Source organism: Oncorhynchus mykiss, chromosome 30 (assembly GCF_057628025.1).
Source record: "Oncorhynchus mykiss isolate SJ-2025 chromosome 30, ASM5762802v1, whole genome shotgun sequence".
In the NCBI taxonomy this organism is placed as follows: domain Eukaryota; kingdom Metazoa; phylum Chordata; class Actinopteri; order Salmoniformes; family Salmonidae; genus Oncorhynchus; species Oncorhynchus mykiss.
In genome coordinates this window covers 13,690,001-13,717,392 of record NC_143051.1, presented here as the reverse complement: position 1 = coordinate 13,717,392, position 27,392 = coordinate 13,690,001, and the positions used below count along the sequence as shown (strand labels likewise).

The following is a 27,392-nucleotide window of genomic DNA, read 5'->3' as shown; positions in this document are numbered from 1 at the left end:
ACAACACAAACCTTACTAATGAACACACTGAATACAACAATACAAACCTTACTAATGAACACACTGAATACAACAATACAAACCTTACTAATGAACACACTGAATACAACAATACAAACCTTACTAATGAACACACTGAATACAACAATACAAACCTTATTAACAAACACACTGAATACAACAACACAAACCTTACTAACGAACACACTGAATACAACAATATAAACCTTATTAACAAACACACTGAATACAACAACACAAACCTTACTAATGAACACACTGAATACAACAATACAAACCTTATTAACAAACACACTGAATACAACAATATAAACCTTATTAACAAACACACTGAATACAACAACACAAACCTTACTAACGAACACACTGAATACAACAACACAAACCTTACTAATGAACACACTGAATACAACAATACAAACCTTACTAATGAACACACTGAATACAACAATACAAACCTTACTAATGAACACACTGAATACAACAATACAAACCTTATTAACAAACACACTGAATACAACAACACAAACCTTACTAACGAACACACTGAATACAACAACACAAACCTTACTAATGAACACACTGAATACAACAACACAAACCTTATTAGCGAACACACTGAATACAACAACACAAACCTTACTAATGAACACACTGAATACAACAATACAAACCTTACTAATGAACACACTGAATACAACAATACAAACCTTACTAATGAACACACTGAATACAACAACACAAACCTTACTAATGAACACACTGAATACAACAATACAAACCGTATTAACGAACACACTGAATACAACAACACAAACCTTACTAACGAACACGCTGAATACAACAACACAAACCTTACTAATGAACACGCTGAATACAACAATACAAACCTTATTAGCGAACACACTGAATACAACAACACAAACCTTACTAATGAACACGCTGAATACAACAATACAAACCTTATTAGCGAACACACTGAATACAACAACACAAACCTTACTAACGAACACACTGAATACAACAATATAAACCTTATTAGCGAACACGCTGAATACAACAACACAAACCTTATTAACAAACACACTGAATACAACAACACAAACCTTACTAACGAACACACTGAATACAACAACACAAACCTTATTAGCGAACACACTGAATACAACAACACAAACCTTATTAGCGAACACGCTGAATACAACAACACAAACCTTATTAACAAACACACTGAATACAACAACACAAACCTTATTAACAAACACACTGAATACAACAACACAAACCTTACTAACGAACACACTGAATACAACAACACAAACCTTATTAGCGAACACGCTGAATACAACAACACAAACCTTATTAACAAACACACTGAATACAACAACACAAACCTTATTAACAAACACACTGAATACAACAACACAAACCTTACTAATGAACACGCTGAATACAACAATACAAACCTTACTAATGAACACACTGAATACAACAATACAAACCTTATTAACAAACACACTGAATACAACAACACAAACCTTACTAATGAACACACTGAATACAACAATACAAACCTTATTAACAAACACACTGAATACAACAACACAAACCTTACTAATGAACACACTGAATACAACAATACAAACCTTATTAACAAACACACTGAATACAACAACACAAACCTTATTAACAAACACACTGAATACAACAACACAAACCTTACTAATGAACACACTGAATACAACAACACAAACCTTACTAATGAACACGCTGAATACAACAATACAAACCTTATTAATGAACACACTGAATACAACAACACAAACCTTACTAATGAACACACTGAATACAACAATACAAACCTTACTAATGAACACGCTGAATGCAACAATACAAACCTTACTAATGAACACGCTGAATACAACAATACAAACCTTACTAACGAACACACTGAATACAACACTAACCAAGAGTCATATACAGTCACCTACAAAACTATTGGCATCATTGATAAAGACGAGCAAAAAATACTATGAAATATATAATACAAATACTGAGCGATATTGAATGCCCCCCAAAAAGGACACTTATATTGTTTTATACCAATACAATTGCTCAGAGAAAGAGATTTTGTTTACCAAGTCATAATTTTTTCTCTAAAAAAGGTAGTCATCAAAATGATTGACCCCCCTGTTTCCAATACATTGTGTACCCTCCCCTTGGTAGGAAAACAACACTGAGCATTTTTCTATGTTTTAGGAGATTCTAGAACACACTGGGACGGATCTCAGAATCTTCCTCTATACAGAATCTTTCCAGATCCTTGATATCCTTTGGTCTCACGGACTTCCCTCGTCAATTCAAAAAACAGGTTGGGGGTTCAAGTGTGGAGGTTCAAGTGTGGAGACTGATTTTATGGACAAATAACCATTTCTTTGTGGATTTTGATGTGTGCTTGGGGTTATTGTTTCGCTGGAAGATTCACTTACACCCAATGTTCAGCCTCTTGGCAGAGGAAACCAGGTTTTTGGCTAAAATGTCCTGGTACTGGGTAAAGTTTATGATGCTGTTTACCTTAACAAGGGCCCCAGGACCAGTGGACGCAAAACAGCCCAATAACATCATTGACCAACCACCACAGTTTACAGTAGGTATGAGGTTATTTTTTGCGTCCACTGCAAAACCCACAGCTGGTTTAGTTGTCCAAAAGAGGTCTATGTTCGAGTCGTATGGCTTGGGGGTAGAAGCTGTTTAGAAGCTTCTTGGAACTAGACTTTGTGCTACCGCTTGCCGTGCGGTAGCAGAGAGAACAGTATGACAGGGGTGGCTGGAGTCTTTGACACTTTTTAGGGCTTTCCTCTGAAACCGGCTGGTATAGAGGGCCTGAATGGCAGGAAGCTTGGCCCCAGTCATGTACTGGGCCGTATGCACAACCCTCTGTAGTGCCTTGCGGTCGGAGGCCGAGCAGTTGCCATACTAGGCAGTGATGCAACCTGTCAGGATGCTCTCGATGTTGCAGCTGTAGAACGTTTTGAGGATCTGAGGACCCATGCCAAATCTTTTTAGTCTCCTGAGGGGGAATAGGTTTTGTCGTGCCCTCTTCATGACTGCCTTGGTGTGTTTGGACCATGTTAGTTTGTTGGTGATGTGGACATCAAAGAACTTGAAGCTCTCAACCTGCTCCACTACAGCCCTGTTGATGAGAATAGGGGCGTTGCCGGGTCTCCCTTTTCCTGTAGTCCATTATCACCTCCTTTGTCTTGATCATGTTGAGGGAGAGGTTGTTGTCCTGGCACCTCATGGCCAGGTCTCTGACCTCCTCCCTATAGGCTGTCTCGTCGGTGTTGGTGATCAGGCCCACTGTTGTGTCTTCGGCAAAGTTAATGATGGTGTTGGAGTCGTGCCTGGCTGTGCAGTCATGGGTGGAGTACAGGAGGGGACTGAGCACACACCCCTTAGGAGCCCCCATGTTGAGGATCAGTGTGGCGGATGTGTTGTTACCTACCCTTACCACCTGGGGGTGGCCCGTCAGGAAGTCCAGGATCCAGTTGTAGAGAGAGGTGTTTTGAGAGGTGTTTTGTCCCCCATGCGTGTTACCTATTTTTTATACCCCAGTGAAACAGGAAGCCATGGAAGGACACAATACAGTTCCTTAAACTGAGATGAACTTTACTGCACTGGGCTAAATCAGGGTCACGCAGTGTTCCTTGGTAGTCTTAAACAAATCGACTTTGAAACAAAAGTACACACCGCATAAAACTGGGATTAGGCTTAAAAAAAGAAGACACCTATACCATGTCAGATATAGAGTTGAAATGTATTCCATTTTGGATTTGCATCCCAATTTTACACTTTAAATTCATCCCAGAATACTGAAATATCACAAAACCGTACGGCGTAAAAAAACAGAATTTTCTGCGTTTTTGTTAAAAGAACGTTTATTAATTAAGGAAATTAATTTGATTTGCTAAAAGATGATTTTATTTTGTTTGATTTTATTGAAAATAATCTTTAGGGGTGCCAATAATTAATAATTTTATTTGATTATTTTTACAAAGTCTCTTTCTCTGAGCAATTGTACTAGCTAGTGTAACATAATAACATTTGAACATGTTTGTGAGCAGACAATAGAACTCATTATTTGTATTATTTATTCAGTATTTATTTTTCTGCTCATCATTATCCAGGTGGCAATAATTCTGGAGGTGACTGTAGGTGAGAGGTTAAAGTTCATGTACTCACAAGGTGTCCTGGGGGACCGGGTCGACCCTGAGGCCCTGGGGTTCCAGCATCACCCTGCAAGAGGTCAAAGGTTGCTCTCAGTTTGACACATATTGTGACAAAATCCTTCATTCAATTGGTGTTGTCATTCGAAATGTTTCTCATTCACTCATTCCATATGAACATCATTCAAACATCAAACAACATGAATTGAGCAGGTGCATGCAACATGTGGTTTGACTTGCCTCAAGTCCTGGTCTACCAGTTGACCCCGGTGGACCAACAGGCCCAGCATCACCCTGAAGAGAGGAGGAAGACAGAGGGAAAGGGGTGAGTAAACAGTATCCATAACAACGTGCTAATAATCTGTATTGGTGTTCTGTATGGTAGCAGGCATCAGACAGACAAGCTGAAAAGAGTAGCGCGTGTGGTCAACTCACCTTCTGTCCAGGGAAGCCAACATGTCCATGCTTCCCTTTGAAACCCTGAGAGCAGAGGGATCAAAGATAAACAAAACAAACATCGCATCTCACACACAGCTTTCAACATGACACACATCACAAAACACGCAGTTTTCAAAACATATCACTTTGAAATCTCACACTGATTTGAACACCTGCCCTCTCAAAGGCCCCACACAGAAACACTGACATAGACAGAAAGTAGCATGATTGAAACAAAAGGCCCTCTTTCCTTTCCTCATTGTTTTGAACTGTGTGAGACGTGTTTTACTTTGCAAAAACAATAAGGTATATTTATCATACCAAAAGTAAACATTGTGCAGAACAGATCAGCTGTGTCAGTCAGAACCCAATAGTTCTGGCCCACTTTCTTAGAGCAACTCATACCAGGAGGGCTGATAAGACCCCGGAACTCTTCCTACGGAAACATGGGCAGCTGATTGGCACATACAGTTAGCTCTGTGACATACGTGCGTAAACTGGTATGTGAGGTGACATCAGTGGGTGATGTTTGATAGATGAACAGATACAAGTCACCTGCTTCATTTGGGCTCATTGTGAATGTGGTGATTCACACACTGATGACAAGTCAGTGATGTCACATAAGTGATGTCACAGCAGTGACGTCTATCTAACAGTATGTGATATGAGACAAGGTCTCGGTTGGGGGGAGACGGGGTCCCTTTTTTCAGAAGGGGTAGAGGTCACTGAGATCATATGTAGGGTTCATGTAAAGATTCAAATGGCACTTACTGGCATTCCTTTGTGTCCTGCCACCCCTGGAAGCCCTGGCTCTCCCTGGGAGAGTGAGAAAGCGAGAAAGAGAGAGAGGGAGAGAGAGAGAGAAATAAAGAGAGGGAGAGAGAGCGAAAGAGGGTGGGGGTGGGGGTCAATTCAACACATCCATAGACTACCTATACTATCTACAGTATCATGTAGTATGTCTGAATCTTCTCTTACCCTCATCCCTGGTTTCCCATCTTTACCATCCAATCCCTCAAATCCAGGAGGTCCCTTTGGACACACAGGAAGAAAGGCAGTGAGGTGAGAGCATTCTTTAACTTTTTAAGGCTTGGGGGCAGTATTCGGAAGTTTGGATGAATGAGGTGCCCAAAGTAAACTGCCTGTTACTCAGGCCCAGAAGCTGGGATATTTATATGCATGGTAGTATTGAATAGAAAACACTCTAAAGTTTCTAAAACTGTTAAAATAATATCTGTGAGTATAACAGAACTGATTTGGCACGTGAAACCCAGAGGACAATCCATCCAGGATGATTTTTTTGGGGTCATTGGACTTTTCAATGCTTTTCTATGGGGAAGTCTGCAGTTCCCCTGGCTTCCACTAGATGTCAACAGTCTTTAGAAATTGTTTCATGCTTGTTTTTTTTTAAATTAAGAAGTATTCGTATTGTTTCAAAGTGTCCCTCAGAAGGACTCTAGTCTTTTGGCGCGCGTGAATGAGTGCGTGCTCCTCGTTCTTTTTCTCCGGTATTGAACACAGTATATTCAGTCTTAAATTTGATTGATTATTTACATATTAGGGTACTTGAGGCTGGATTAGAAACGTTGTTTGAATTGTTTGGACGAAGTTTACAGGTAACCTTTTAGATTCCTTTGTAGGCATGTTGGGCAAGTTGGAACAGGTAGATTTCTGAATCCAAATAAACTGACATTTCTGGGATATAAAGAAAGACTTTATCGAACAAAACGACCATTCATTGTGTAACTGGGACCCTTTGAATTGCAAAAAGATGAAGATCTTCAAAGGTAAGTGATTTATTTTTTCGCTACTTTTGAGTTTTGTGACACCTGTGCAGGTTATGAATTCATGTTAATGCAGGAAGTGGGTGAGGCGCTGTCCTCAGACAATCAAATGCTATGCTTTCGCCGTAAATCCTAAATTGGACAAAGCGGTTCGATTACCAAGATTCTAAGCTAAAGAATGGTGTATAACACCTGTATTTCTATGAATGTTTACTATTACTACTTTTGTATTTTGAATTTCGAGCTCTGTAATTTCCCCAGATGTTGTCGAGATGGGACACTAGCGTCCCAATGATCCGAAGAGGTTAAAACCCATCGTCCATGAAATTGTACAAAATATATATATCTCGTGATAACGTACACTGACGCACAGACACACTCACCTGCAAGCCAGGAGACCCAGGAGAACCTGGAGGTCCAGATGGGCCCTGTGGACCTTGTGCTCCATCGTGACCCTGAGAGAGAGAGACACAGAGAGAGAGAGAGAAAGAGAGAGACAGAGCAAGAGAGAGCGAGAGAGAGAGAGAGAAAGACAGAGAGCGAGACACACGGAGGGAGAGAGACACAGAGGGAGAGAGACACACAGAGAGAGAGAGAGTGAGACACACACACAGATAGAGAGAGAGAGAGAGAGAGAGAGAGAGAGAGAGAGAGAGAGAAATAACATTATCCTCACCATTAAGTAGAAACATAAATATTAAAAACGAGTATGATAAGCTGCTCTACCTTGTCAGCCTTGGGTCCAGGTGGTCCTTCTCTTCCTTGTTTCCCAGGGGGACCAGGGGGGCCCTACAAAGTTAACATTTAGTATCAAGAGGTAAGTGATGGGGCACATCACATGCCAATAGATATTTAACTAAGATATTTAACTAAGCCATGAAGTAGATGAGATGAATCTTTCACTTACCGGTGTCCCTGGGAAGCCTGGTTGCCCTTGGGAGCCCTACAAATAACGAGAGAACACATCGGTCTGTGTGTGTGTGTTGTTTGAACACAGCATTTGGAATGTACCGTATATTTCGAATACATATTTCATTGTAATATACCTGATCTCCTTTTGGTCCGTCGGACCCTGCCAGTCCAGCCTCTCCTTTGGGTCCCTGTGGACAAAGTGAGTGCAATTATGCTTTTTAGTCCTAAAGATGCAGGATATGGATGATAGGTTATAGGGACGAGGGATAAAGAAGTGGGTATAGAAGGGATGAGGGGATGAGGTTATTGATGATAAATTATAGGGACGAGGGATAAAGATGTGGGGATGGAGGGGATGAGGTTATGGATGATAGGTTATAGGGACGAGGGATAAAGATGAGGGGATAGAGGGGATGATATTATGGATGATAGGTTATAGGGACAAGGGATAAAGATGTGGGGATAGAGGGGATGAGGTTATGGATGATAGGTTATAGAGACGAGGGATGACGGGGATGAGGTTACGGACCGCGACTCCAGCCTGTCCCTGGTATCCTGGGTTGCCTGGTGGACCCTGCAGGAGAGAGGAAGGGAGTAAGACATCATCTCACACTCACTGAAGTAATGAAATAGAACCCAACAGATGCATAGTTATCAACTCACTATGTCATCTGCTACAGCTATTCTGTTCAAATGCCAGAGGTTTCTTAGGCTATTCAAATGAGGGGAAAACACATCAATGTTCAATATATGACAACTGTGTATGTCAATGTTTACCGATTCTCCCTTCGTTCCTGCAGCCCCTGGGGTCCCCCGCTCACCTTTCAGGCCCTGTCAATCAATCAATAAATCAATCAGTCAAGTCAAAATCCATCCATCCATCTATCCATCCATCTTTTCACCAATCAGCAAAGCAGCCAATATGTTCCCAATATGTTCATTCATGTAAACGTGATGAAACAAGTTGTTGTGTCTTACAGGAAGTCCAGGGGGTCCCATAGAACCTGGGTATCCATTAGTCCCTGAAGAGCCCTGAGAGGGACCATAAAGATGTAGAAATGAAAGTAAAAACATATCTTTATCTGTCATGTATTAAAATGTATCTATCATGTATTGATGAGGAGAGATGTCACTCACCGTTTCACCCTTAACACCTGGTGGCCCTGCTGCCCCTCTCTCACCTTGCTGACCCTGGGGAGAGAAGGGTAGAGGGAGAGAGGAGAGGTCAGAGGTATGGAGAGGGAGAAGAGAGTTATGGAGAGAGAGGAGAGGAGAGGTATGAAGAGAGAGGAGAGGTGAAGAGAGGAGAGAGGTATGGAGAGAGGAGAGGTACGGAGAGAGAGGAGAGGAGAGAGGTATGGAGAGAGAGAGGGAAGAAGAGAGGTATGGAGAGAGTGGAAAGGAGAGTGAGTTAGGTATGGAGAGAGGAGAGGTGAGAGGTATGGAGAGTGAGAAGAGAGGTATGGAGAGAGAGGAGAGGAGAGAGGTATGAAGAGAGAGGAGAGGTGAAGAGGAGAGAGGTATGGAGAGAGGAAAGAGGTACGGAGAGAGAGGAGAGGAGAGAGGTATGGAGAGAGGTATGGAGAGAGGAGAGGTAAGGAGAGGCGAGAGGTATGGAGAGAGAGGAGAGGAGAGAGGTATGAAGAGAGAGGAGAGGTGAAGAGAGGAGAGAGGTATGGAGAGAGAGGAGAGGAGAGAGGTACGGAGAGAGAGAGAGAGAGAGAGAGAGAGAAGAGAGAGGTATTGAGAGAGGGGAGATGAGAGAGGTATGGAGAGAGAGGAGATATGTATGGAGAGAGGAGAGGTGAGAGGTATGGAGAGGGAGAAGAGAGGTATGGAGAGAGAGGAGAGAGGTATGGAGAGAGGAGAGGAGAGAGGTACGGAGAGAGAGGAGAGGAAAGAGGTATGGAGAGAGGTATGGAGAGAGGAGAGGTAACGAGAGGTGAGAGGTATGGAGAGAGAGGAGAGGAGAGAGGTATGGAGAGAGAGGAGAGGAGAGAGGTATGGAGAGAGAGGAAAGGAGAGAGGTATGGAGAGAAGGAGGTGAGGAGAGAGGTATGGAGAGAAGGAGGTGAGGAGAGAGGTATAGAGAGAGAGGAGAAGGTGAGGGAGAGAGGTATGGAGAGAAGGAGGTGAGGAGAGAGGAATGGAGAGAAGGAGGTGAGGAGAGAGGTATGGAGAGAGAGGAGAAGGTGAGGGAGAGAGAGGAGATGAGGAGAGAGGTATGGAGAGAGAGGAGATGAGGAGAGAGGTATGGAGAGAGAGGAGAAGGTGAGGGTGAGAGGTATGGAGAGAAGGTGAGGAGAGAGGTATGGAGAAAAGGGGGGGGAGGAGTGAGGTATGGAGAGAGAGGAGACGGTGAGGGAGAGATAGGAGATGAGGAGAGAGGTATGGGGAGAGAGGAGATGAGGAGAGAGGTATGGAGAGAGAGGAGAAGATGAGGAAAAATTTGAGGAAAATAAATGAGAGGGAAAAAACAAGGAGAAAAGGTCACTTGAAAAGAAAGACAAAATTAAGTGGAGACTGGTGAGGGGAAGACGGCTCATAATAATGTCTGGAATGGAGCAAATGGAATGGCACATATTAACCATGTGTCCAGAATCTTTCTATCTGTCACCCTCCTCTCTCAGATCCTTTCTATCTGTCATCCCCCTCTCTCAGCCTCTTTCTATCTCTCAACCCCTCTCTCAGCCACTTTCTATCTGTCATCCCCCTCTCTCAGCCCCTTTCTATCTGTCACCCCCCTCTCTCAGCCCCTTTCTATCTGTCACCCCCCTCTCTCAGCCGCTTTCTTTCATCCCCCACTCTCTGCCCCTTTCTATCTGTCACCCCCCTCTCTCAGCCCCTTTCTATCTCTCACCCCCTCTCTCAGCCCCTTTCTATCTGCCACCCCCCTCTCTCAGCCCTCTTCTATCTGTCATCCCCCTTTCTCACCCCCTTTCTATCTCTCACCCCCCTTTCTCAGCCCCTTTCTATCTGTCACCCCCTCTCTCAGCCTCTTTATATCTGTCACCCCCCTCTCTCAGCCCCTTTCTATCTGTCACCCCCTCTCTCAGCCACTTTCTTTCATCCCCCTCTCTCTGCCCCTTTCTATCTCTCACCCCCCTCTCTCAGCCCCTTTCTATCTCTCACCCCCTCTCTCAGCCTCTTTATATCTGTCACCCCCCTCTCTCAGCCCCTTTCTATCTGTCACCCCCTCTCTCAGCCACTTTCTTTCATCCCCCTCTCTCTGCCCCTTTCTATCTGTCACCCCCCTCTCTCAGCCCCTTTCTATCTCTCACCCCCTCTCTCAGCCCCTTTATATCTGTCACCCCCCTCTCTCAGCCCCTTTCTATCTGTCACCCCCCTCTCTCAGCCCCTTTCTATCTGTCACCCCCCTCTCTCAGCCTCTTTATATCTGTCACCCCCCTCTCTCAGCCCCTTTCTATCTGTCACCCCCCTCTCTCAGCCCCTTTCTATCTCTCACCCCCTCTCTCAGCCCCTTTCTATCTGTCACCCCCCTCTCTCAGCCCCTTTCTATCTCTCACCCCCTTTCTCAGCCCCTTTCTATCTGTCACCCCCTCTCTCAGCCTCTTTATATCTGTCACCCCCCTCTCTCAGCCCCTTTCTATCTGTCACCCCCCTCTCTCAGCCTCTTTATATCTGTCACCCCCCTCTCTCAGCCCCTTTCTATCTGTCACCCCCTCTCTCAGCCCCTTTCTATCTCTCACCCCCTCTCTCAGCCCCTTTCTATCTGTCACCCCCCTCTCTCAGCCCCTTTCTATCTCTCACCCCCTTTCTCAGCCCCTTTCTATCTGTCACCCCCTCTCTCAGCCTCTTTATATCTGTCACCCCCCTCTCTCAGCCCCTTTCTATCTGTCACCCCCCTCTCTCAGCCTCTTTAAATCTGTCACCCCCCTCTCTCAGCCCCTTTCTATCTGTCACCCCCCTCTCTCAGCCCCTTTCTATCTCTCACCCCCTCTCTCAGCCCCTTTCTATCTGTCACCCCCCTCTCTCAGCCCCTTTCTATCTCTCACCCCCTCTCTCAGCCCTTTTCTATCTGTCACCCCCCTCTCTCAGCCCCTTTCTATCTATCACCCCCTATCTCAGCCCCTTTCTATCTGTCACCCTCCAGCCTCTTTCTATCTTCCTTTCTTCCATCTCTCTCTCTCTCCCTCTCCTATTCTCTAAGACTACTAACAGCATAAAGCCATTCAAATCCCTGTTATAGATTCAGTTGAATGTGTTATCAATGCAGCAGAGTTTCATTACGATGAAAAATCCATCTTTCACAGCTGCTACTATTTAATCAGATAAAATTCAACAGAACGGAGCGTGGCAGAGATACACACACACCCCCCCCCCCCCACCACACACACACACACCCACCCCCTACTCCCCTCCACCCCCCCCCCCCCCCCCCCCACTCCCCCCCACCACACACACACATACACACACTTGGTATTAAACACTTCCTAACGTTTTAAAATCACCCATTGCAACTTCCATTCTGCTAAAAGAATGGAGTGACATCAGGGGGATTGGTGTGCTGTCTGCATGGCACTACCACTCTCCATCACTTTCACAGAGGAGACAATAGAATTGTCCTCATCTGAAATAACTTTCATTAAAAAGCTGGAGAGATGGAGATAGCAGGAAGATTCACGTTCAGTGGTGATGGTGTTTCAAAGTAGAAGAGCGAAATGGAGAGAGAAAGAGTGAGAGAGAGACAGAGAGAGAAGTATGTAGTATATGTGTAGTATAGGCAGGTGTAGTATAGGTGTAGTATGGGTAGGTGTAGTGTAGGTGGGGGTAGTATAGGTAGGTGTAGTAGAGGTAGGTGTAGTATAGGCAGGTGTAGTATAGGTAGGTGTAGTATAGGTGAATATAGGTGTAGTATAGGTGCAGCATAGATGTAGTATAGGTAGGTGTAGTGTAGGCAGGTGCAGTAAAGATGTAGTATAGGTGTCGTACAGGTGTAGTATATGTGTAGTATAGGTGTAGTATGTGTGTAGTAAATGTGTAGTATGTGTATCACATGTGTGGTATAGATGTAGTATATATGTAGTATAGGTGTAGTATAGGTGTAGTATATGTGGAGTACATGTGTAGTATAGGTGCAGTATAGGTGTAGTATATGTGTAGTATAGGTGCAATATATGTGTGGTATAGGTGTAGTATAGGTGTAGTATATGTGTGGTATATGTGTGGTATAGCTGTAGTATAGGTGTAGTATATGTGTAGTATAGGTGTAGTGTACGTGTAGTATATGTGTAGTATAGGTGTTGTATGGGTGTAGTATATGTGTAGTATATGTGTAGTATAGGTGTAGTATATGTGTGGTATATGTGTAGTATAGGTGTAGTATATGTGTAGTATAGGTGTAGTATAGGTGTAGTGTAGGTGTAGTATAGGTGTTGTATGGGTGTAGTATATGTGTAGTATATGTGTGGTATATGTGTAGTATAGGTGTAGTATGGGTGTAGTATAGGTGTAGTATATGTGTGGTATAGCTGTAGTATAGGTGTAGTACATGTGTAGTATAGGCGTAGTATAGGTGTAGTGTAGGTGTAGTATAGGTGTAGTATAGGTGATGTATGGGTGTAGTATAGGTGTAGTGTAGGTGTAGTATGGGTGTAGTATAGTCATAGTATAGGTAGGTTTAGTATAGGTGTAGTACAAGTAGGTGCAGTATAGGTGCAGTATAGGTGTATCATAGGTAGGTGTAGCATAGGTGAATATAGGTGTAGTACAGGTAGGTGTAATAAGGGTAGGAGCAGTATAGATGTATTATAGGTAGGTGTATTATAGGTAGGTGTAGTATAGGTGTAGTATAGGTAGGTGTGGTCTAGGTGTAGTATAAGTAGCTGTAGCATAGGTGTAGTAGAGGTGAATATAGGTGTAGTATAGGTAGATGCAGTATAGGTGCAGTATAGGTAGGTGTAGTATAGGTGTATCATATGTAGGTGTAGTATAGGTGCAGTATAGGTAGGTGTAGTATAGGTGTATCATATGTAGGTGTAGCATAGGTGTAGTAGAGGTGAATATAGGTGTAGTATAGGTAGATGCAGTATAGGTAGGTGTAGTATAGGTGAATATAGGTGTATATGTATAGTAGTGGTGTAGTATAAACATAGTATATGCGTAGTATAGGTGTGGTAAACTGCATGTGCCGTATCGGTGTAGTATTGGTGTAGTTGAGGTGTAGTATACTTTATGTGTAGTATAGGTTTAGCATTTTTGTTGTATAGGTGTAGTATATGTGTAGTATATTTGTGGTATTGGTATATTACAGACGTAGTAAATGTGTAGTGGAGGTGTAGTGATGGTGTAGTATCGGTGTAGTATATGTGCAGTATAGATACGTGAAGTATAGGTGTAGTATTGGTGCAATTTACATCTAGTGTAAGTCTAGTATAGGTGTAGTATATGTGTAGTATACTCTATGTGCAGTATAGGTGTAGTGTTGGTGTTGTATAGGTGTAGTGTATGTATAGTAAACTCACAGGTAGTCCAGAAGAGCCTTGAGGACCAGGAAAACCAGGAGGACCCTGTAGAGGAGAAACAGGCAATGAGAAGGGCATCTAAAACAACGGCTCTGAGTTCTGATATGTTAACCATTAGGGTTGTAGACACTGGATTGCTCCTCCAATCAAAAACGGATACTATTGCTAAAGGGATCAAAGCTGGGACCGAGAGACTCAAAAACAGTTTATATCTCAAGACCATCAGACTGTTAAATAGCAATAGCCATCACTAGTCGGTCTCCACCCACTACCCTGCCCTGAACTTAGTCTGACTGTCACTAGCCGGGTACTAACAGGTTACTCAACCTTGCACTTTAGAGGCTGATTGATGCCTTATGTACATCGACATGGAATCAATGGTCACTTTACATAATGTTTACATACTGTTTTACTCATTTATCATGTATATACTGTAATCTACTGTATCCTACTGTATTCTAGTCAATGCAACTCCGACATTGCTTGTCCTAATATTTAAATATTTCTTAATTCCATTCTTTTACTTTGTGATTTGTCTGTTTTGTTGTGAATTGTTAGATACTCCTGCACTGTTGGAGCTAGGAACACAAGTATTTCACTACACCCACAATAACATCTGATAAATATGTGTATGTGACCAATAAATTCTATTTGATTTACTTTGGACACTATAGCTAAAGGGAAACTATAGCTAAAGGGAAACTATAGCTAAAGGGATACTATAGTTAAAGGATACTATAGCTAAAGGATACTATAGCTAAAGGGAAACTATAGCTAAAGGGAAACTATAGCTAAAGGGAAACTATAGCTAAAGGGAAACTATAGTTAAAGGATACTATAGCTAAAGGAAACTATAGCTAAAGGATACTATAGTTAAAGGATACTAGAGTTAAAGGGATACTATAGCTAAAGGATACTATAGTTAAAGGGATACTATAGCTAAAGGATACTATAGTTAAAGGGATACTATAGCTAAAGGATACTATAGTTAAAGGATACTATAGCTAAAGGAAACTATAGCTAAAGGATACTATAGCTAAAGGATACTATAGTTAAAGGATACTATAGCTAAAGGAAACTATAGCTAAAGGATACTATAGCTAAAGGATACTATAGTTAAAGGGATACTATAGCTAAATGAAACTATAGCTAAAGGATACTATAGCTAAAGGATACTATAGTTACAGGATACTATAGCAAAAGGATACTATAGTTAAAGGGATACTATAGTTACAGGATACTATAGCTAAAGGATACTAGAGTTAAAGGGATACTATAGCTAAAGGGATACTATAGCTAAAGGATACTATAGCTAAAGGGAAACTATAGCTAAAGGGAAACTATAGTTAAAGGATACTATAGCTAAAGGAAACTATAGCTAAAGGATACTATAGTTAAAGGATACTATAGTTACAGGATACTATAGCAAAAGGATACTATAGTTAAAGGGATACTATAGTTAAAGGATACTATAGTTACAGGATACTATAGCTAAAGGATACTAGAGTTAAAGGGATACTATAGCTAAAGGATACTATAGTTAAAGGGATACTATAGCAAAAGGATACTATAGTTACAGGATACTATAGCTAAAGGGATACTATAGCTAAAGGATACTATAGTTAAAGGGATACTATAGCAAAAGGGATACTATAGTTAAAGGGATACTATAGCTAAAGGGATACTATAGCTAAAGGATACTATAGCTAAAGGAAACTATAGCTAAAGGATACTATAGTTACAGGATACTATAGCTAAAGGGAAACTATAGCTAAAGGGAAACTATAGCTAAAGGGAAACTATAGCTAAAAGGAAACTATAGCTAAAGGGAAACTATAGCTAAAGGGAAACTATAGCTAAAGGGAAACTATAGCTAAAGGGATACTATAGCTAAAGGGAAACTATAGCTAAAAGGAAACTATAGCTAAAGGGAAACTATAGCTAAAGGGAAACTATAGCTAAAGGGAAACTATAGCTAAAGGGAAACTATAGTTAAAGGATACTATAGCTAAAGGAAACTATAGCTAAAGGATACTATAGTTAAAGGATACTATAGTTAAAGGGATACTATAGTTAAAGGATACTATAGCTAAAGGATACTATAGCTAAAGGAAACTATAGCTAAAGGGAAACTATAGTTAAAGGATACTATAGCTAAAGGAAACTATAGCTAAAGGATACTATAGTTAAAGGATACTATAGCTAAAGGAAACTATAGTTAAAGGGATACTATAGTTAAAGGATACTATAGCTAAAGGATACTATAGCTAAATGATACTATAGCTAAAGGGAAACTATAGCTAAAGGGAAACTATAGCTAAAGGGAAACTATAGCTAAAGGGAAACTATAGTTAAAGGATACTATAGCTAAAGGAAACTATAGCTAAAGGATACTATAGCTAAAGGAAACTATAGCTAAAGGATACTATAGTTAAAGGGATACTATAGTTAAAGGGATACTATAGCAAAAGGGATACTATAGCTAAAGGATACTATAGCTAAAGGGATACTATAGCTAAAGGATACTAGAGTTAAAGGGATACTATAGCTAAAGGATACTATAGTTAAAGGGATACTATAGCAAAAGGATACTATAGTTACAGGATACTATAGCAAAAGGATACTATAGTTAAAGGGATACTATAGCTAAAGGATACTATAGTTAAATGGATACTATAGCTAAAGGATACTATAGTTAAAGGATACTATAGTTAAAGGGATACTATAGCTAAAGGATACTATAGTTAAAGGATACTATAGCAAAAGGATACTATAGTTACAGGATACTATAGCAAAAGGATACTATAGTTAAAGGGATACTATAGCTAAAGGATACTATAGTTAAATGGATACTATAGCTAAAGGATATTATAGCTAAAGGATACTATAGTTAAAGGATAGTATGGCTAAAAGGATACTTATGGAAATAGTTAACGATTGACTAAATGACATCAATAACTATGTAGTTCTAGGACGCGCCACTAGAGGGCTGTATGACATCACGTGTTTAGTATCAACATGAAGTTCCTTCGTTCTGCTTGATCCCTCAATGATGAAGCTTTACAAGACACACAGGCCACGTAAACACTGTGGCCCTGATCCAACACTGTGGAAATGCAGCCATCCTACTTGAAAATGTGTCTCTGACCTTGCATCCTTTTACCCCCTCGCTCACTGACTCTTCTCTCCCCCTCTGATCCCCCCCCTCTCCCGAATCACTGTTCTGAACATGACTGGATTGGTGAAAGCTATATACATGATGCCTTGCTTTCACCTATCCCATTGTGTTTCATACTTCCTGGATAGCTGCATCAGTGCCATTTTCTTTCTCTTTTTTGGGATAGGATGTTGTACTGTGGCTCAAAATACAGTTGTTCCAGGTGTCACTAATCTCTTGGCTACTTGGGCGGCAGGTATCCTAGCAGTTAGAGTTGGGCCAGTAGCCAAAAGGTCGCTGGGGTGAATACCTGAGCCGACAGGGTGAAAAATCTAGCGATGTGCCCTTGAGCAAGGCACTTAACCCTAATTTGCTCCAGGGGTGCTGTACACTACGGCTTACCCTGTAAGACAACACATTTCAATGCATCTATATGACAACAGACTATTATTGTATATGGTCAGCTGATAGACACCTAGTTCTTCTTACAGACACCATGCTTTGACTCTGTTGTGCTGGCTTATAATGTCTCTCCTAAACCCTTATGAAGTGTTATAATGCCCTACAATCTCTCGTGTAGAACTCACCATATTCCCTGGTACACCAGCTTGTCCCCTTTGCCCCTGAGGACCCTGGGAAATGTAGGCAGAAAGGTACTTTATGTTAGAGATTCAACACACCATAACAACGCTACTCGCTATATTTCACCACACACACACACACACACACACACACACACACACACACACACACACACACACACACACACACACACACACACACACACACACACACACACACTTACCGTCTCCCCCCTTATTCCAGGTAATCCTTGTGTTCCTTGGGGGCCTGGTGCTCCTGGACCGGAGCAGCCTCCATTAGCTCCATTGGTGATAGAGGTGGTCTACATAGACGAGAGGATGAATCAATTATTCAGAGTGTGTGTCTGTGAGTTGCGTGTGTTGTGGGTGTGTGTCTGTCTGTGAGTTGTGTGTGTGTGTGTGTGTCTGTGAGTTGCGTGTGTTGTTGGTGTGTGTGTGTGTGAGTTGCGTGTGTTGTGGGTGTGTATGTGAGTTGAGTGTGTTGTGGGTGTGTGTGTGTGTGTGTGTGAGTTGCATGTGTTGTGAGTGTGTGTGTGTGAGTTGCGTGTGTTGTGGGTGTGTGTGTGTGTGTGAGTTGCGTGTGTTGTGGCTGTGTGTGTGTGTGAGTTGCGTGTGTTGTGGGTGTGTGTGTGTGTGAGTTGCGTGTGTTGTGGGTGTGTGTGTGTGAGTTGTGTGTGTTGTGGGTGTGTATGTGAGTTGCGTGTGTTGTGGGTGTGTGTGTGTGTGAGTTGCATGTGTTGTGGGTGTGTGTGTGTGTGTGTGTGTGAGTTGCATGTGTTGTGGGTGTGTGTGTGTGAGTTGCATGTGTTGTGGGTGTGTGTGTGAGTTGCGTGTGTTGTGGGTGTGTGTGTGTGTGAGTTGCGTGTGTTGTGGGTGTGTGTGTGTGTGAGTTGCTTGTGTTGTGGGTGTGTGTGTGTGTGAGTTGCGTGTGTTGTGGGTGTGTGTGTGTGTGAGTTGCATGTGTTGTGGGTGTGTGTGTGTGTAGGTTGCGTGTGTTGTGTGTGTGTGTGTGTGTGTGTGTGTGAGTTGCGTGTGTTGTGGGTGTGTGTGTGTGTGAGTTGCGTGTGTTGTGGGTGTGTATGTGTGTGTGTGAGTTGCGTGTGTTGTGTGTGTGTGTGTGTGAGTTGCGTGTGTTGTGGGTGTGTGTGTGTGTGTGTAAGTTGCGTGTGTTGTGTGTGTGTGTGTGAGTTGCGTGTGTTGTGGGTGTGTGTGTGTGTGAGTTGCGTGTGTTGTGGGTGTGTGAATGTAAGAGTTAGAGACAGTGTGGTCATACAGGCGCCTGCGCAGCCTCTTGGCTCTGCAGTCTTTGGTTTCTGAAACACTGCAACACACAGAGAAAGGCCATGAGTATGACGGATTGGAATTTCACTCTACTTCCTGAATTGACTGGAACTGACAGCAGGTAAGAATAATCATGTTGAATTTCTAGGACAAAAGTGTATACACCCCTAACCACCTCACCCACGTCCCCCTTCCCCCCACCCCCATGCTCTATTCCCCCTGCTTCTCACCCTCTCACAGCCGTCAGGGGCGTGGCCTATGTCCGGCTTGCCCTCGTCTCCTTTCTCTCCCTTGGTGCCAACCATGCCTGGTACCCCAGGCAAGCCCATGGAACAGTCCTCACACAACTCCTGCAGCAGAAGACATACACACACAGACACACACACACACACACACACAGATGCACACACACACACACAGACGCACACGCACACACACGCACACACACACTTTATAACATGACATGTGTGTTGAATGTACACTGCATGGACACAGTTCATAGACATTTGAGTTATTTTTTATCACATTAGTACAGCTCATGCATATCAACCCAAGAGCAACACTATAAAAGTGTCTAACTTCCAGAGAGCATCTCTCTACCACCTCTCTTACCTCTCCTCGACTGGAGTCCTGGTCCTGAGGCAGCCTCAGATGCTGAGGGAGGGAAGGGGGAGGGGGCTATGAAAGGGGGGGGAGTCAGTGAGAGAGGGGGAGAGGAGGAGTAGAGGAGAGTCAGTGAGAAAGGGGGGGAGGATCAGAAGGGGAGAGGAGAGTCAGTGAGAAAGGGGGTGAGGAGAGTCAATGAGAGAGGGGAGATCAGAGGGGTAGAGGAGAGTCAGTGAGAAAGGGGGGGAGGATCAGAGGGGGAGAGGAGAGTCAGTGAGAAAGGGGGGGAGGATCAGAGGGGGAGAGGAGAGTCAGTGAGAAAGGGGGTGAGGAGAGTCAATGAGAGAGGGGAGATCAGAGGGGTAGAGGATAGTCAGTGAGAAAGGGGGGGGGTCAGAGGGGTAGAGGAGAGTCAGTGAGAAAGGGGGTGAGGAAAGTCAATGAGAGAGGGGAGATCAGAGGGGTAGAGGAGAGTCAGTGAGAAAGGGGGGGAGAGAAGAGTCAGTGAGAAAGGGGGGGAGAGGAGGGGGAGAGGAGAGTTAGTGAGAAAGGGGGTGAGGAGAGTCAGCGAGAAAGGGGGGGAGAGGAGGGGGAGAGGAGAGTCAGTGAGAAAGGGGTAGAGGAGAGTCAGTGAGAAAGGGGGTGAGGAGAGTCAATGAGAGAGGGGAGATCAGAGGGGTAGAGGAGAGTCAGTGAGAAAGGGGGGATCAGAGGGGGAGAGGAGAGTCAGTGAGAGAGGGGGGATCAGAGGGGGAGAGGAGAGTCAGTGAGAGAGGGGGATCAGAGGGGTAGAGGAGAGTCAGTGAGAGAGGGGGAGAGGATAGTCAGTGAGAGACGGGGGATCAGAGGGGGAGAGGAGAGTCAGTGAGAGAGGGGGGTATCAGAGGGGGAGAGGAGAGTCAGTGAGAGAGGGGGGTGTCAGAGGGGGAATGGAGAGTCAGTGAGAGAGGGGGAGAGGAGAGTCAGTGAGAGACGGGGGATCAGAGGGGGAGAGGTGAGTCAGTCAGAGAGGGGGGTATCAGAGGGGGAGAGGAGAGTCAGTGAGAGAGGGGGGTATCAGAGGGGGAATGGAGAGTCAGTGAGAGAGGGGGAGAGGAGAGTCAGTGAGAGGCGGGGGATCAGAGGGGGAGAGGAGAGTCAGTGAGAGAGGGGGGGATCAGAGCGGTAGAAGAGAGTCAGTGAGAGAGGGGGGGATCAGAGGGGTAGAGGAGAGTCAGTGAGAGAGGGGGCTCAGAGGGGTAGAGGAGAGTCAGTGAGAGAGGGGGGGATCAGAGGGGAATGGAGAGTCAGTGAGAGCGGGGGGGATCAGAGGGGTAGAGGAGAGTCAGTGAGAGAGGGGGGATCAGAGGGGTAGAGGAGAGTCAGTGAGAGAGGGGGCTCAGAGGGGTAGAGGAGAGTCAGTGAGAGAGGGGGGATCAGAGGGGGAGAGGAGAGTCAGTGAGAGAGGGGGGATCAGAGGGGGAGAGGAGAGTCAGTGAGAGAGGGGGGATCAGAGGGGGAGAGGAGAGTCAGTGAGAGAGGAGGGATCAGAGGGGTAGAGGAGAGTCAGTGAGAGGGGGGGGATCAGAGGGTGAATGGAGAGTCAGTGAGAGAGGGGGGGATCAGAGGGGGAATGGAGAGTCAGTGAGAGAGGGGGGATCAGAGGGGGAGAGGAGAGTCAGTGAGAGAGAAGGGATCAGAGGGGTAGAGGAGAGTCAGTGAGAGAGGAGGGATCAGAGGGGTAGAGGAGAGTCAGTGAGAGAGGGGGGGATCAGAGGGGGAATGGAGAGTCAGTGAGAGAGGGGGGATCAGAGGGGGAGAGGAGAGTCAGTGAGAGAGGAGGGATCAGAGGGGTAGAGGAGAGTCAGTGAGAGAGGAGGGATCAGAGGGGTAGAGGAGAGTCAGTGAGAGAGGGGGGATCAGAGGGGGAATGGAGAGTCAGTGAGAGAGGGGGGGATCAGAGGGGGAGAGGAGAGTCAGTGAGAGAGGAGGGATCAGAGGGGTAGAGGAGAGTCAGTGAGAAAGGGGGGATCAGAGGGGGAGAGGAGAGTCAGTGAGAGAGGGGGATCAGAGGGGTAGAGGAGAGTCAGTGAGAGAGGGGGAGAGGAGAGTCAGTGAGAGACGGGGGATCAGAGGGGGAGAGGTGAGTCAGTCAGAGAGGGGGGTATCAGAGGGGGAGAGGAGAGTCAGTGAGAGAGGGGGGTATCAGAGGGGGAATGGAGAGTCAGTGAGAGAGGGGGAGAGGAGAGTCAGTGAGAGGCGGGGGATCAGAGGGGGAGAGGAGAGTCAGTGAGAGAGGGGGGGATCAGAGCGGTAGAAGAGAGTCAGTGAGAGAGGGGGGGATCAGAGGGGTAGAGGAGAGTCAGTGAGAGAGGGGGCTCAGAGGGGTAGAGGAGAGTCAGTGAGAGAGGGGGGGATCAGAGGGGAATGGAGAGTCAGTGAGAGCGGGGGGGATCAGAGGGGTAGAGGAGAGTCAGTGAGAGAGGGGGGATCAGAGGGGTAGAGGAGAGTCAGTGAGAGAGGGGGCTCAGAGGGGTAGAGGAGAGTCAGTGAGAGAGGGGGGATCAGAGGGGGAGAGGAGAGTCAGTGAGAGAGGGGGGATCAGAGGGGGAGAGGAGAGTCAGTGAGAGAGGGGGGATCAGAGGGGGAGAGGAGAGTCAGTGAGAGAGGAGGGATCAGAGGGGTAGAGGAGAGTCAGTGAGAGGGGGGGGATCAGAGGGTGAATGGAGAGTCAGTGAGAGAGGGGGGGATCAGAGGGGGAATGGAGAGTCAGTGAGAGAGGGGGGATCAGAGGGGGAGAGGAGAGTCAGTGAGAGAGAAGGGATCAGAAGGGTAGAGGAGAGTCAGTGAGAGAGGAGGGATCAGAGGGGTAGAGGAGAGTCAGTGAGAGAGGGGGGGATCAGAGGGGGAATGGAGAGTCAGTGAGAGAGGGGGGATCAGAGGGGGAGAGGAGAGTCAGTGAGAGAGGAGGGATCAGAGGGGTAGAGGAGAGTCAGTGAGAGAGGAGGGATCAGAGGGGTAGAGGAGAGTCAGTGAGAGAGGGGGGATCAGAGGGGGAATGGAGAGTCAGTGAGAGAGGGGGGGATCAGAGGGGGAGAGGAGAGTCAGTGAGAGAGGAGGGATCAGAGGGGTAGAGGAGAGTCAGTGAGAGAGGGGGGGATCAGAGGGGGAATGGAGAGTCAGTGAGAGAGGGGGGATCAGAGGGGGAATGGAGAGTCAGTGAGAGAGGGGGGATCAGAGGGGGAGAGGAGAGTCAGTGAGAGAGGGGGGATCAGAGGGGGAGAGAATAGTCAGTGAGGGAGGGGGTAAAAAGGATGCAAGCAGAAGTTGCCCTTAGGCACCGATCTAGGATCAGTTATCCTCCCCAAATCCTAACCTTAATCACTAAGGAGGGGCCAATGCAAAACTGATCTTAGATCAGCGTCTAGGGGAACTTCATCCTTCTACAGTAAAAATGTTGGGATGGTATACAACTATAACGTATACGTACGATTTATTTCTGCACATTGATTGATGCAACACAGTGCATTGATGTGCAGTGATGCACTGCATTACAGTGCAAAGTGTTGAACTGCAACACAGTGCAAATAGTGTTGAACTGCAGTATAGTGTTGAACTGCAGTACAGTGTTGAACTGCAGTACAGTGTTGAACTGCAGTACAGTGTTGAACTGCAGTACAGTGTTGAACTGCAGTACAGTGTTGAACTGCAGTACAGTGTTGAACTGCAGTATAGTGTTGAACTGCAGTACAGTGTTGAACTGCAGTACAGTGTTGAACTGCAGTACAGTGTTGAACTGCAGTACAGTCCAGTGTTGAACAGTAGTACAGTGAAAAGTATTGACCTGTAGTACAGTGTAGTGTTGAACTGCAGTACAGTGTTGAACTGCAGTACAGTGTTGAACTGCAGTACAGTGTTGAACTGCAGTATAGTGTTGAACTGCAGTACAGTGTTGAACTGCAGTACAGTGTTGAACTGCAGTACAGTGTTGAACTGCAGTACAGTGTTGAACTGCAGTACAGTCCAGTGTTGAACAGTAGTACAGTGAAAAGTATTGACATGTAGTACAGTGTAGTGTTGAACTGCAGTACAGTGCAGTGTTGAACTGCAGTACAGTGCAGTGTTGAACTGCAGTACAGTGCAGTGTTGAACTGCAGTACAGTGCAGTGTTGAACTGCAACACAGTGCAAATGATGTTGAACTGCAGGATAGTGTTGAACTGCATTAGAGCCCTAAGTGTTGAACTGCAGTACAGTGCAGTGTTGAACTGCAACACAGTGCAAATGATGTTGAACTGCAGTACAGTGCAGTGTTGAACTGCAACACAGTGCAAATGATGTTGAACTGCAGTATAGTGTTGAACTACAGTACAGTGTTGAACTGCAGTACAGTTCAAAGTGTTGAACTGCAGTACAGTGCAAAGTGTTGAACTGCAGTACAGTGCAAAGTGTTGAACTGCAGTACAGTGCAAAGTGTTGAACTGCAGTACAGTGCAAAGTGTTCAACTGCAGTACAGTCCAAAGTGTTGAACTGCAGTACAGTCCAAAGTGTTGAACTGCAGTATAGTGCAAAGTGTTGAACTGCAGTACAGTGCAAAGTGTTGAACTGCAGTACAGTGCAAAGTGTTGAACTGCAGTACAGCCCAAAGTGTTGAACTGCAGTACAGTGCAAAGTGTTGAACTGCAGTACAGTGCAAAGTGTTGAACTGCAGTACAGTGCAAAGTGTTGAACTGCAGTACAGCCCAAAGTGTTGAACTGCAGTACAGTGCAAAGTGTTGAACTGCAGTACAGTGCAAAGTGTTCAACTGCAGTACAGTGCAAAGTGTTCAACTGCAGTACAGTCCAAAGTGTTGAACTGCAGTACAGTGCAAAGTGTTCAACTGCAGTACAGCCCAAAGTGTTGAACTGCAGTACAGTCCAAAGTGTTGAACTGCAGTACAGTGCAAAGTGTTGAACTGCAGTACAGTGCAAAGTATTGAACTGCAGTACAGCCCAAAGTGTTGAACTGCAGTACAGTGCAAAGTGTTGAACTGCAGTACAGTGCAAAGTGTTGAACTGCAGTACAGCCCAAAGTGTTGAACTGCAGTACAGTCCAAAGTGTTCAATTGCAGTACAGTGCAAAGTGTTGAACTGCAGTACAGTGCAAATTTGATGAACGATCCATTCAGGAGTTCCAAATGGCACTAAAGTCCCCAGGTAGTGTACTGCTTTTGGCCAGAGTCACATTGGGAACTACTGTGAAAAGGATATCATTTAAGATTTGCCCAAGGAGACACAAAACATCACAAAATTACAAGGTTTTGCAAGTCTTTCAAAGCAAGTTGGTATTAAATTCCAGGTATTCATTGGGATTATTGTTAAGAGTTTTAAAGTTAATTGATTTACAACATGGTTGGCCTGAAACACTTGTACCACTTCAATCACACCAAGAAACCCACTTACAGTACAATACTTCCACTTTTTAACAGTGGGGCCCTTCACACAGCGATATAACCTGTGAATTGGAGTTAGCCTGGTTTGAAACACATTTAAAACCAATTATCTTTGTTCAAATGGTTGTTATTATAGCCAGAAGGGCTAATTTGATCTAGCATGGTGCAGCCCGTTAGATTTGTTAGACTAAGGTTGTTTGCATTAAACAGGACCCGTCAGAGAGCAGTCTGTTCAATATCCTCCTATTTAAATATCCTACACTTTTGTTAATTTTATTTTTATGGATTCATTTGTATTCAAATAACGTGCCTGTTAAATTGTGTTTCTGACAAAGTTATTCGTTTTTTAAGGATACATTTATACTTAGCTAAGGCTAAGCTAAGCGTGCTTTAAGAATTAAGCTAAGAGGGAATAGTTTGAATAGTCTGTTGAAGGTGTTTAAATCCATTGAAACTCAACATGCAGGCAGGGCCATGGATCTAGAGAGCATCTGGTCTGTCTGTCTACTGACGTTAGGACTGGAGCACTTCTGGACTGTGTATAATGTGTGTGTGTACCTGGATTTGTGTGTGAAGCCAAGTTTCCACTGTGTGTAGATTGATTATTCTGGCGCGGGTGTGTGTGTGTGTGTGTGTGTGTGTGTGTGTGTGTGTGTGTGTGTGTGTGTGTGGCAGGGAGCTGAGATGGATGGCAGTGATATGAAACTAGAGCTCATAGTGCAGTTCATCATAAGCAGTTCTACAGGTTCTTACTGTACTCAGCATAACAAGACTGAACAGCAGAGTACAGCAAAGCTCTTTGAATCAAACTAATGGCTGCACACACACACACACACACACACACACACACACACACGCTGCCTTTATGACACTACATTAACAATGTGTGTGTGTGTTTGTGTATGTCTCTCTGTGTGTGTGTGTGTGTGTGCGTGTGCATGCTTTTGGGGTACAAATCAATGGTTAACGTCTCTCCAAAAGGCAAAAAGTGCATTTGAAGACAGAAAGTAAAGTGTGTGGCCATGCATTCCTCTATGTCATAAAAACACAAGGTATACTTTGTCACTATGCACTGCCACTCAGTCGTAGTGTGCCTACGGTATAGTGTTGTGATGAAATTGTAGAGATCGTCAATGAACTTCTGCCAGAGTGCTCCAGTCACAACAGACCCTTCCCCACCCCCCCATCATCAGCCAAATCACAAAGCTGTAGCACTCTCCTCCAGCTCCGCCTCCTAATGTACGGGTTGGGGTCAAATCCATTTCAATTTAGACAATTCAGCTAATGAATTCTAGAATCAGAAAGTGTCATTGATATTCATTGACAATGAGCATAATTTTTTCCATTTTTTTCCACTTTCTGAAGTGTCTGAATTGAAATGGAAGTGACTCCCCCTTGCTGTCTGTTTACTTACAGTTTTCCCAGGCAGACCCGGCTGCCCTGTTACCCCGTCGTTGCCAGGGATACCCTGAAAGAAGGAACTGAGGTTCAACTGGTTTTAGCCAATCATAGGCTTGCCACATCCCTCTCCACCAATAGTCAGAGGGGACACAGGTTCAAGGTTGAAGGAACAACCAATCACCTGTGTTCTCCCTCTCCTGGTTTGTGTTCAGACTCTTCTGGTTTGGTTGTCTAGTTTTTAAAAACGATTTAAATTCATTTAAATAGCTTGATTATAGTTTGGTGTAAATAATTAGATTGTTTTGTCTAATTTTGAGAGATAAACACAATACCAGATTAAAGACCATGCAGGGATCTCTGTGCAAGAGGTGAAAATATATATTTTAAAGTGGTTTGATTTAAACAGGACATTTATGTGCAAATTTGATTTATGCAAACAACGTTATGGTTGGGTGCTTGTTGAATACATGAACATCATATCAATTGTCTTACACAGTGAACTGAGCCTGGTCTTTAACAACCAATATTACATCTTTGTTTCCAATGGAAACAAGGGACCCATATGTTATGTACACTCCTCTCAGCATTCCCATTCATCTGATTTACCTTTGTACACTGTTGAGAATGAATTAAGATATCAGATTTCCCCTACAATCAGAGGAAATATTCTCCTGACACTTTATTAGAAGATCTTCTCATTTACAACATGTTTACTAAATGGTTAAATAACTATTTAATTAGGACTTTAAGCAGTTTATAACCATCAATATTCCTGAAGTATCATACTTCGATGGTGATATTCCCAAAGCTTCCCACAGGAGTTAGTGAATTTTTAAAGCCGTGCTACGATTTAACAAAGACTCCCATTATACATTTACAGCCCAAAGGGTTAACAATTGGTATAGTTTCATTACATGAATATGATTTAAGCTGTTGTATTGACGCAATAGTTATTTATGTACTTGCATATTTAGTTTTACTATTGTGTAACATGTTTAAATTTAAAATCATTTGCAATTTTAATGTGGTCTTAATTTGCATTTAGAGTTGTGTTAGCTATGACCTCAA

The 27,392-nt window shown here is 44.2% G+C and overlaps 1 protein-coding gene across 8 annotated transcripts in view; it reads right to left on the bottom strand.

The window, feature by feature from the left end:
* The window catches only part of LOC110487940 (uncharacterized), a 145,383-nt gene that overhangs the window by 15,077 nt on the left and 102,914 nt on the right, over positions 1-27,392 (bottom strand). For 5 of the 8 annotated variants that reach the window (XM_090227567.1, XM_036971044.2, XM_036971045.2 and 2 more), the window contains exons 42-61: positions 26,338-26,391; positions 19,519-19,584; positions 19,137-19,256; positions 18,899-18,946; positions 17,829-17,927; positions 17,611-17,655; positions 13,867-13,911; positions 8,519-8,572; positions 8,360-8,413; positions 8,159-8,212; positions 7,911-7,955; positions 7,516-7,569; positions 7,377-7,412; positions 7,196-7,258; positions 6,853-6,924; positions 5,664-5,717; positions 5,457-5,501; positions 4,683-4,727; positions 4,488-4,541; positions 4,264-4,317 (exon numbers count right to left, since the gene is read on the bottom strand). In XM_090227567.1, coding sequence (XP_090083693.1) covers positions 4,264-4,317; positions 4,488-4,541; positions 4,683-4,727; positions 5,457-5,501; positions 5,664-5,717; positions 6,853-6,924; positions 7,196-7,258; positions 7,377-7,412; positions 7,516-7,569; positions 7,911-7,955; positions 8,159-8,212; positions 8,360-8,413; positions 8,519-8,572; positions 13,867-13,911; positions 17,611-17,655; positions 17,829-17,927; positions 18,899-18,946; positions 19,137-19,256; positions 19,519-19,584; positions 26,338-26,391 — 1,161 coding nt within the window. The remainder of the gene's footprint in view (positions 1-4,263; positions 4,318-4,487; positions 4,542-4,682; positions 4,728-5,456; positions 5,502-5,663; positions 5,718-6,852; positions 6,925-7,195; positions 7,259-7,376; positions 7,413-7,515; positions 7,570-7,910; positions 7,956-8,158; positions 8,213-8,359; positions 8,414-8,518; positions 8,573-13,866; positions 13,912-17,610; positions 17,656-17,828; positions 17,928-18,898; positions 18,947-19,136; positions 19,257-19,518; positions 19,585-26,337; positions 26,392-27,392) is intronic. The other 3 variants (XM_090227570.1, XM_036971046.2, XM_090227571.1) reach the window with 1 other exon arrangement.